Raw genomic sequence first — 12213 nt, forward strand, 5'->3', positions numbered from 1 at the left:
GTTGTGCACCTTAATATGACTCATCCTACCACAGACTACCAGCCTACCAGTATGAATTGCTTCTGCAGAGCAAGCTACACATCTTCTCTAATAAAAGCCATTTTGTTGATTAGGAGAAATGTGTCAGAAGAAGATGGAACACGTGCACCCAACACATATACCTCACACACACACACACACACACACACAGATGCACAACAGAGAACCAGGGTACAGAAAGAAGCATGTTTATCTCAGTCAGTTCCAAAAACTGCACAACAACATCTACAGAATATTTCGTTCATTGGTGGAAAACATGCCACAAAATTTACTCCGAAATGGAAAAATATAAAAACTGATTTGTTTCAATATTTAATATCTCAGATCATCCAGGCCATGTGTGAGTCCAGCACACAGCCTGCATCAGGACCTGCAGTTACAACATGCTTTTCACACAAAGGTAGTCGAGCACAAAAACGTAAAACACATGTCTGAACCCGCTAAACCTCAGCAAGACGAATCATCACTCTTCCCCAGAACAGATCTCCCCATGAGGGTTCTCTGGAACGATTTTGTGCTCTGAAGAATCTGACTCACTGCATGTTCTTGATTTATCCCTTTTCTGTCCAGTAACTAGATTTAGCTCTGAATTTCTGATTCATATAAAACTAATGAGATTTAAAACTTATGTAAAAAATGTGCCTTTTTCTTATTTTTTTCCTACTTCTTACTATTTATTACATATATGTATTTACTCACTTTTAAAATAACTCCACCCTAAGAGGATTGATTTTTTTTTATGTACAGTACAAATGTTTGAACACACCTTCTTATTCAATGTTTTTCTCTATTTCTTTATTTATTATATTTTAAACATTGTACATTAACATTAAAGACATAAAAACAATTTAGGAACACATATAGAATTACTTCTTTTTTTTTTTACAGTAAAAAAAGTGTTCGTCCTCCACAATCCCCTGATCTAAACCTGATCAGCTGAGATGGGGGTTCCTATATAACTTTAATATAGTCTTCAATAATAAATTTACAATGTAAAACATAAAAAGAAAGAAAGCACATTAAATAAGAAGGGGTGTCCAAACTTTTGCCTGGTAAGAGAGAGAGATAGAGAAAGAGAGAGTGGCCAATTGTTTTCTCTCGGACCCAAGTTTTAAACTGGCTTTGGAACACATTAAGAACCCATGCTGTCTCTTAAATTTATCAGGATATGTAAAAAGTGTTTGTAAATGAGAGTTTTTTTCCTATAAAATGTGGCATACTATGTAAAAATAATGACATTTTTACTATAACTTTGAGTTAGTGTCTTGAGTTGGTAAAACAATAATGTGCTCATTTAATTTGCCAAGTATAAATCATGATAAAATAAATTAAAATAAATGATCTTAAGACGCTATGGGTTGGATTTTATAGATTTTTTTTTTAATAGATTTTACTTCCCTTCAATGGAAAATCTCTATTTAGAGTGCGGTGCAGTCCTAGACCAGGCTTATGAAATTAAGTGAAATTAACTTGAAATCAAATTTTAAAATTTCTGCTGCCAGAAAAAAAGGATAATCAATATTTCTTAAAAGAAAATATGGAAAAAGCTTTGAGCTTCAGGTTTTTAGATATGGATACTTGTTACTTGTTTAAATGTATCAAATTTTAACATATAAAAATTGAAATGATGCACACGTCCAAATCAAGCCACAGTAAGTCTATGCATCATCTTTTAATCTTTTTATACTATAGAAAAAAACAGTTTTAGTTCCAGTTGAATAGAGAGATGTTTCTTTTACAGCATCGCTCCAAAGAACCCATGCTGGCACCATTTTTGTATGTGATAAAACAAACCTTCTCGGATTGTATTTTTTTTTGTGCTAAATGATTCAGTCAGGTCAGCTCATAGCAGCAGTAGCCCTTGTGTACCTTGTGTGTCCTTATTTTCTTTAAAGGTGTCGAGCTTCAGATTGTCTGAAGGTTCGTGTGCAGTAAACTGTAGAAGTCCATTCTGTCCTGGATTCAGCTCAGTTACGCCATAAAAAACACCTTCTCACAAAATCTCATCTTGGCAGTAAAACAATTCCAAGATCCTGAAACATCTGCAGCCCTGCTCTTCTGTGCAGAATGGATTTAAGTTGGCCAGACAGTCTGTCCGGTCCTTATGAAGGCATCTGTCCGTGTTTTTACTGACAAGGATGCATGGTCAACAGCCCTTTTTTAGCGCTACACTGTTGTGCTTAATGTTCTCCTCCAAGTGTGTTGAGTCAAAAGCTCAAACAGGTTTAACTTGTTTTAACAGAAAAAAAATTATATTATTTTAAACACTTTTTTATCCTTCAGGAAACCCCCCTTTTGTCCTTTGTCTTTCTTTTATAACACAAATAACAGTAAATATGACAGTAATAAACATTGCTAAATGTTTAATAAATGTCTCAGCTAATTATTACACAATAGTACAATCCTAGGAATGTTCGGAATAACACATTGTGAAAAAAAAAAAATTTGCAAAGTGTAATGAACAAATATCTAATTTTCAAGTAAAAACAAAATAAAAGTTAGGGTATTAATACATATTTATTACTACTTAAATGTCAAGGCAACTGTAGTAATCATAAGGTTAGATGTAGGGTTTTGTACATTCAATAGAGAATCATTAACGTCATTCAACTAAGTGTTCATTTGCATTTAATTTGCACTTAGTTGAATGTTACTTGAGCATCTATGAGGCATCAACAATGGACCATCCAAGTAAAGCGTGAGCCTATTTAGTAATGTCTAATAGTGTCCTAAATAGTGTAAAACAGTGGCGATATCATTTAACCATTTAACAATGTTTATAACTGTCATAATTACTGTTAATTGTGTTCTGTAAAGTATTACCTAATTTTTACCCAAATTATCTAATAAAACTGCAAATTTTAAATGTCAAAACCTGAGTTTGAAAATGTACTATATTGTAAGTAATTTGTGTTTTATTGGAACGTTTCAAGATATTAAGTATTTCAATATATCCAAGGTGGACTGTTATACTGTAAACATTTGATTCAGCTAGTTTTGGTTTCACATTGTAGCGCACTGAGCTTTGTGTGGTGTAATGCCATTGCAAACCTTGCCTGAAACCTTTTGAGACTCATTTCTCATTTTTTTTTACACTTTTTAAATGAAGTACTGAAGATTTAGAGGGGGAGAACAGTACTCTCTGACTCATATTTTTTCTCAAACTAGTCCCTGGTTTTTCTTAAAGATCCCACTTAAAGGTCAGAATTGTCACAGTAGACAAATAACACTTCACAGCTTTCTTTAAAGGGGTCCAAGCACGAGTCTATTCAGCTCAGTCCAGTCCTTTTCACATTCTTTAAGTGGTTCCACGCCGCCCTGCTTATCTACAGGGTCTCCTCATCATCCTCTGGGCCGCTGCTGGGCAGCGCAGGCAGCGACTCTTTCAGCAGGATATCGTCCACCTGCTTTGCACTTTCCTCTGACTCCTCTGGTATGGAGGGGGGCAGGCTGTCCACGTCTGAAGTACTTAGCACGTAGCCCGGCAGAGCGGCGTGAGCACTGATAGAGGGCGCCCCGGTGCTGCGGTACACCCTGCTGGAGTACAGTGTGGTGGAGCGAGTGGCTGGTCCTCCAGCCGCCAGTTGGGAGTGGCTGCTAGTGCTGTTGTTGAGGCCGGTCAGCACGGAGCCGTAACGGTAACTACCGCACACCACCGGACCCTTCCAGTCGAAGGCCAGGTTCCAGCGAGTCCACGTCTTCTTAATTTCTGTCTGGACCTTAGTGAGTTAGAGAGACAGAGGGCATCACAAAACCAAAAGTCAGACAGTATTAATCAAGGATTTTATTACAAATATGATTAAACGATTCAGTCGTGGTTTTTCAATTTAGCCAAAATTGTATTCACAGGGGTCTGGTTGCAGGTTAAGAATGCATTGCAAGTACATATTGTACATAATGCTAATTATACCACAGCTAGATCCGACCCTGCAATGTGATTGGCTGAGTGACGTTATAAGCCGGTAATGCACTGTAACCGAAGCTCTTCCTGTATTAATCCGCCACATACAGGTAACCTAGCAACGATGCAGCGCTTACAAGCCAAACAGCGCAGCTACAAACAGAGCAGCAATGGAACTATTTTAACTCGTGGAGTGTTTATAACCAAACAGATAGTATTTTCTCGTCCTCTTTAACGCCATGTCTTTCAATAAACAGCAATAATAGAACTGTGGTATAAAAGCAATAAGACACTCTAGTTTTATGCTATAACATGTAATATATATATAAAAAAAAGATAAACACTACTTAGCCAACTGGCTAAATTGGCCTAGTTTTCACAACCACTGCTACTTAAAGCTCATGAACCAAATCCTTATATCCTAAAGGATTAAATGCCTGGAAAAAGTATCTTTAAATTAAGTTTCTCAGAGCTATACTACCTGTAACTATGCGGTCTACAACATAGCATAGCTTACTGCATAATACACATTCTACATTTTAATAACACTTAATGAAATGTTTTATTACTGTAAATACAAACAGTCTGCTTAACAATAACATTAAAAACTGGCCTAATTTACTCTTGCTCTGTTATTACAGAAGAAAATAAATGATTTGTGAAGTATGTGGCTCTGTGAATCTACATTGTGAGTTGGAGCGAGACAAATGCTGCTGATTTTTGGTGGGAGCGTGGAGGAGCAGGACGAATTCTAGCTGAAACTGGTTCGAGCAGAACTCAAAAATCTATTTCATGCAGACCTCTAGCCCCAGGCCACCCCATAAGTCTGCCCCGGAATGCCTTTAACTTCCAACCTTTAGCCCAAAGGAGACAAAACTCGTACAAAAACTCCTTCTTCCTCTATAAACTCACCTCTCCATTACAGAAACAGTAGATTATAGACACGAAGAAGCCCTGAAAAAGAAAAGAAGAAAAAGAGTTTTAGAGAAGTGAAATTAGATGTTTAGAGACTCTTCTATGATTTTTTTTTTATGTAAAAATACAATGGCAAGGAAAAGTATGTGAATCCTTTGGAACAGCATGGTTTTCTATATAAATTTAATCTGATCTTAATCCAAGTTAATGGTATTGACAAATATAATGTGCCTAAAACAATACATTAAAAATAATTCAATTATGATCTTGCAGGTCTTTAATAAAGTCGCTCATTCAACACTCTCATTTGTTTACCCTGTGCAAGTCGCGTCACAATGCTCGTTGCTATCTTACACCCTTTCAATAGTCTATTTTTCCAGCCTTGCACCCATGCCTTTAAAATAGTGTTGGAAATCAACAATAAACAGATAAAGAAGAAAGAATAAAATAACATTGCTGCTCCTTTAAATAAGCTGCTGGCATACATTCACAGCGTGAACTCACAGGTCAGTTTCCTCTGCTGAGACACGCAAAGCCCTGCGCTGTTAAGATACCAACGTGCCAAAGTCAGAGCACACCTGCCTCTTAAAGGGAAGGTGAGGCAAGTGAAACGTTGATTGGTTTATTTCATGTTACACCCAAAACACACTCATGAACAATTAAGAGAATTAGTACATGTCTTCCTGTGCCCTCCTGATACCAAAGGCATCTCCGACACGCCCTAAGGTATGCTAACATTTGAATCTAATTAGCTTTTTTGAAGGTCATTAACACAAGAGTTCACATACCTTTTCCACTAAAACTTCTTGACACAGTACATACCAGACCAGATTACTAAAACAGTTCAGCTTATGTACGGTTATGTAAAAAGCGAAACATATTTTCTCATTCAATACAAATAACGACACTAATTAAGGTTAGTTTAATGATATTCAAACATGCAAAATGAACTAACGCCAACACTGTGTTAATTAATGCATGATTTGATCTCCATAGATTTATAAGGTATAAGAGTTCCATACCATTAAGCAGTTTTAAAAGAAAAAGTCCTTCAGTAGTATTGAAAAAATGCAAAATATGTGCTGCATTTATGAAGCAGTTTGTATTTAAAAAAGAGAAGCTTTTCTGTCCTTATTCATATGCAGTACCAAGATTTAATTGCAAGCTATTTCAGACCTTTTTTTTTTTTTGGTCCAAGCATCAGGAAATGTAAATGGTTGCCAGATCACATAGGATTTTAAAGCACTTTTAAAGTTCTCGCTCAGTGATTCTGCAGAGAAGCAGGATTTCTCTCTGAGCTCCAGCCCCCCTGCTGCACTGTACGCTGATAAGGGAACTACTGATCACAGAGCTTTTCTCTACTGAACTCAACTTAGTTTAGTGAAACGTTCTGCTAACTCAGATTCTTCACTGCTGCATCTCAGTCAACAATATGTATAGTAAGCTGAGCCATAAAAAACATTAGTAAATGAGCTGTAGCTGAATTAATTACTGTGTAATTACATATTGTGTAAGAAGTTTAGTGCCTGTGGTTCATGCTGTTTATTCCAATCTGATGTATAGGACTTCACCTATTGTATGTGTAACAAATATTTGTAATAATATGTGACAGAAAAGTATCCTCTCTCCGAAATGTTAAACTCCACAGAAGAAGAAAAAAACATTGGTAACACTTTCTATGAATCAGGTATCTATAAAGCATTATAAATGCAATCATAATGCTCCATAAACCATTCATAATGCTTTATAACACTTGTCATAAGCCTGTCTAACTACACATAAATGTTTTTAATCTCAAACATAAAATGTTATAACACCCCAGTATAAAGCTTTATATCACAAAGCGATATAATGCATTATAATATATTGGCATTTGCTGTTTTTAACATTATTTGTGAGACCTGTTTCATAAAGCTTAATAGATGTTGAGTTCACTCACATAATGCTTTACCAAAACCCACAGCAATGCCTTCCCTGTAACTGCCCTATGTTATGATGAAAATTGTTCTGTAAATGCACATAGCATCTAATTAACACTTATAAACGCTTTTCACAGACTTTAGGTAAAGTGATGAGTTTTTCCACATTACTGAACAATTTTCATTATAAAATATAGCAGTTAGAGGGAGGGCATCGCTGTGGATCTTGGTAAAGCATTATGTAAATGAACTCAACATCTATTAAGCTTTATGAAACAGGTCTCACCTATAATGTTAAGAACAGTAAATGAAAATATATTATAATGCATTATATCGCTTTGTGATATAAAGCTTTATACTGGGGTGTTATAACGTTTTGTGTTTGAGATTATAAACATTTTTGTATAGTTAGAAAGGCTTATGTCAAGTGTTATATACTGTAGCTTTATGAATGTTTTTTAAAGCTTTTTGAATGCATTTATAATGCTTTATAGATACCTGATTCATAGAAAGTGTTACCAAAACATTTAATTGGAAGTCAATGCATGAGATTTGAGATTTTATTCCATAGAACTGCCAGACTCATATTACTGAATTATGATTATGAGATTAATATAGATGCATAGTTAGAGAGTACAGAGTATGTAAAGGCTGTGAACTAAAAAAAAATGCCCATCATCCTACACTTAATACTCAGAATTAGAATTTAATTTAATAATTTTAGATTTTCTTGTTTTTTGAAAAAGTAAAAACTGAAATGTTGCATCAACATAAGTGTTAAGACTCTTTGCTGTGACACTTTCATCTTTGGGGTGTTACTGCACCTTGACTGAAATCTAGTTGTTTGTTAAACATGGCTGTGTTTTGGGTGTAACGGGAAATAAACCAATCAGTGTGTCAGTTGCCATTTCCTTTAAGATGCAGTAGCGCTCTGACTTTGGCGCCTTTGTATTTTAACAGTGTGGTACTTTTGCACATCTCAGCAGAGGATACTGACCTGCTCGTTCACGCTGTGAAGGTACGTAAGCAGCGCATTTAAGGGAGCGGCAATTTTATTTTATTCTTTGTTTTGTTTATTGGTGATGTAAAAGCTGGATTTGCAGCTGCAGTGCATTTATTTGTGCGTGTAACAAGTGGGAATTACATGCACTGAGCACATACAACGTGCACAGCGGTCCTGCATGGATAGGACAGGATTGTGCGACTGACTGTTGACTGTTGTCAGGGTTTTAATCAGTCAGTGGCGCCCCTGTATTTTCCACTGCCAAGATAGAAAGGCGTGGACGCAAGGCATGAAAATAGACTGTTTACAGGGTTTAAGGTAGCAACAAGCATGAGTGTTGGCTAGGGCCCCATATGTTATCGGGAACTGTATTAAATTAAACTCTTTAGAAGATAGTTTATGTCTGTGTGGAAGCAAAGCTCTGGAGAAGCTAATAAAAAATCTGCTGCACTAAAAGTTCCCAAGTGCACAGTGGCATTTAGTGGCATTTAACCAGTCAAAGAACAATTTGGGCACTCAGATGGTTCTTTGAGGTATCATGGTTCTGCAGTAACATGAATAGAATAGTTTGTGCAGTAATTTGCTTACTTGGCAGTGCTTCGTTCCAACATTTGTGACTTTTGTGTCTCTTGTCAGACTCCTGGAGGGATTAAAATGCCACAGAACTTTTGCGACAGTGCGTCTCTCCAAGTTCAGAGAAATCCTGCAGTCTGAGCCAATTCTGCAGAGTTTAATGTGAGCCTGAATCTTTTTCAGTCTGCGTTTGCTGCTGAAGAAGCACATGCAGGGTGAGATCTGAGGATATGAGAAGAGGATCTGCCAGAAGGCGTGAGACATTCAAACTGCTCATCATGTAGATTTCCAGCTGGGTGAAAGCACCAGCACTAGTGCTGCCTGTGGTCCACTGCCAGCAACAGCAGACTGGTTGGAGTTCCCTGATTCAGATGACTGTATTTTTTTTAATAGCGCTTGGCGAAGCATCAGGCAGACATAAAATAAATAAATAGTTTTATAAAACATTGCATTATGGTTATTCTTCAGAAATATGCATTTTTTTTAATTACAAAATGTTTTATTTTTTCCAACATGTAAACTAGGCTATGTTATTACATATTTAATACATTTAATGGTTTTACAAATACATACAATCATACCCCTTGATCTTTTTCACATTCTGTCACCTTACAACACCAAAGTTAAGTGTTATCGAGATTTTAAGTGATAGACCAAATCAATTTTGGTTGAATTCTGTGGCCTAAATGCAAAGCGCTATGTGTGACAAAAAAAAGCAACACTGCTCATCACCCTGAACACACCATCCTGTGGGGATGCTTTTACTTCAGCAGGGAGAGGGAAGATGGTCAGAGTTAATGGGAAAATAGATGGAGATAAATACAAGGCAATCCTGCCTTGTTTGAAGCTGCAAAAGACTTGAGACTGGGAGGACCTTCCAGCAAGACAATGATCCTAAATATACAGCCAGAGCTACAGTGGAATGGTTTAGATCTAATAAAATGTGTGTGTTAGAATGGCCCAGTTAAAGTTCTGACCTAAATTCTGACCAAAAGTATCTGTGGCAAGACATGAAAAATGCTGTTTACAGAAAATATCAATCCAACATGGCTGAGCTTGAGCTATTTTGTAAAGAAGAATGGGCTTAAAAAACTCAAAAGACAAAAGAAGGCAGCTGTAATTGTAGTGAAAGGTTTTCTCTACTAAGTATACATTCTTGGTTGTTTTTTTTTGCCTCAATTTTCTTAAGTTTCTCAAGTTTTATTGCTTTAAATGCTTCCAAGTTCATAAAATTGTCCTTATTTCTAATAATTTCACTGCACTGCAACAGTAGCAAGGCCTTAATTAAACATGGCACTTTGGTGACGTTTATTATATATTTTCCAATTTCCAAGAAAGGAAGAAGAAAGGTCATGAGGAGAAGAAAAAATGGCTGTTGACAGAAAAATGGATGACCACAGTGAGTGAGGGTTTAATTATCAGAATAATGAGGTATCAAAGCTCATAGATATTTGAACTGATATCACAGTTTCAATTAAATTAATAGGCTCGACCACAACAGTTTTGTGTTTCTAATAAAGTGGCCGAACACAGCCACAGGACATGGCTGCAGGAAAGAGTTGGTAGGGCACTGTCTGTATGCAAGGCACTGCTGAATCATTAATAAATCATGCAGAGCTCGTTACCCAGTGCAATCAATTCAAATTCCTGATGAAAAAGTAGCTCAATGATCTTTTTAGAACTTTAATGGAGATCTTGACTTGGTCTGGTACCTGATTGCATTAGCTATGCAAGTGTAATTAGCCCGAACCTGGAAGGAGTTGAAGAAGAGCTCGCAGTACATCCGCACCTCCCAGCCCAGACCCTCGATGGTGTGCGGCATCCCCACGAACACGATGTAGTGCACCCCGAACACCAGCACCAGCACCAGCGTGGACTTTGCCAGCTTCCTGCACACACACAAACAGACACACACATAGGGAATAAACTTACACACTCTTTACAATCATTAAAGAAAGACATACTGCACATAATTGTCCTAAACAAAGCAATTCTTAGCTTTTTTTTAATCTCTGAGTGGGTAGCATTAATATTATATAATGAAAAGCATAAACTCAGCTTACTTCATTAGGCACTAATGAAACAGCTGTTATACTGTTAGAATGATAGCATGGTTGTTTGGGGATGGATGTGTGGGTAGCATTGTTGGTTTAGCTTTATATTACAGTTTTTTTATGTTATACTTCAGGAAGGTCCATGAGAGAATTTTTTTTTGTCTTACTTTAGAAATATTAATATCAACTAATAAAACAAAAACAAAGAAAAATCATACAATTCCTTTAAGAAATATGGCAATATTAGATTTGAAATATGATAAATATTAGAAATAAAAAAAATAGAAATGATAAAAATCATAAAAAAAACATCAATAAACCTGTCAAAGTATATTTATAAACTAAGTATTAAGAACCATTAGACTAACTCTTAAAAATAAATAAATAAATAAATAAATAAATAATAGTAGTAACAATACTATCAGTATTCTTGATTTAATAATTGTATAAATAAATGAATTAATTAATAAAGAAAAAAAGAAAGAAAGAACAATAATTATCAAGCAAGCAATAAAATAAACAAACCTTTGAAAACTGTATAATATACAGTATTCTTGATTAAATAATTGTTGGATTATGTTAAGTAATAGTATAAAAAATAATAATACATACATTGTATTTATTTTGTAACTCCTCGCAAAGAAAATATTTAAGAAAATACTTGGACTATCTCTTAAAAACTAAAATCAATCAAACAGTTTAATTGGATTTAATAATGGATTAAACAGTGGTACAAATAAATACATAAACAAACAAATAAATGAATAAAATAATAATAATAATAATAATAATAAGTAAATAAATAAATAATGGAATTGAAATAAGTAAATTAATTTCTTGATGGAAAAGAATTAAGGTAAATATATTTGTATTTTATGATGCTGTATAACAGGTCAAATAGGTAGAGTTGTAAATAGATCAGTTTAATATTAAAATCACTATAAACTGCTAAAAATAGCAGCCCGTATTCTATATTTTGCTTGGCTAATACTTGCTGTAAGTCAAAGTGGAGCTCTGTCTCTGCTGGGATAATAAAACGATGACATTTCCAGGCTCTTGTGGGACTGCATATATGATATAAACGTGGGCCACGGTTCATAAAATGTCTTATATTTGGATCTAGGACTGAATAAAGAACTTCCTGTGCCCCTCCCACACGCTTCCACAGAGAATAACGGAGCACAAAAATCAGCACCCACAACGTTATAATAACAGAGGAAAGGGGGATCTGAGGGATTATACTTACACAGAAAAGTAATAAAGGAGGAGTGAGGGCAGATGTGTTGGTGGGTGTTAAGTGGGAAGTTTGGAATTATACTTTATTTCATGCTAACTCGATTAAACTTGATCAAATCAATACTTTTTTTAAATGAAAATCCTAACAATAGGTGATACATCATTATAGACCATTTTCACTTTACCTTTGGCTATAGTGTAACCCCACCCATTTATGCTGAAGTTATAAGATCAATAAGGCACAGTGCAACCAATTAAATCTATATAGCCATCTTCATTGCACAGTAACAGAGTCAGTCTATTTTATTAATTAATGGATAATGAGAGAAATGAACAGTATGTGCCTACCTTATTAAAAGAACAATTACAGCTGCTGCTTCTAGCTTACATCATGAAACAAGGTTTTGTTTATTAAATCATTACATATGTTTTTCTTCATAATTGAATTAATATACAATGCAGAAAATGTTAAAATAAGGAAAACGCCAAATTTAAGGTGGTCAAACTTTTGACTGGTACACTGATGCAGATATTTTGAGGCTCTTGTACTGGGCTTTTGTCTCACATCCAAAG

At 35.4% G+C, this 12213-nt stretch overlaps 1 protein-coding gene across 1 annotated transcript in view; it reads right to left on the reverse strand.

The window, feature by feature from the left end:
- Positions 1-226: 226 nt before the first annotated feature.
- pth2ra (parathyroid hormone 2 receptor a) overlaps positions 227-12213 on the reverse strand; it is a 102591-nt gene continuing 90604 nt past the window's right edge. Inside the window, exons 11-13 of the mRNA XM_022680483.2 lie at positions 10101-10239; positions 4853-4894; positions 227-3758 (exon numbers count right to left, since the gene is read on the reverse strand). Coding sequence (XP_022536204.1) covers positions 3366-3758; positions 4853-4894; positions 10101-10239 — 574 coding nt within the window. The 3' untranslated portion in view covers positions 227-3365. The remainder of the gene's footprint in view (positions 3759-4852; positions 4895-10100; positions 10240-12213) is intronic.

This window comes from Astyanax mexicanus, chromosome 11, assembly GCF_023375975.1.
Source record: "Astyanax mexicanus isolate ESR-SI-001 chromosome 11, AstMex3_surface, whole genome shotgun sequence".
In the NCBI taxonomy this organism is placed as follows: Eukaryota; Metazoa; Chordata; class Actinopteri; order Characiformes; family Acestrorhamphidae; genus Astyanax; species Astyanax mexicanus.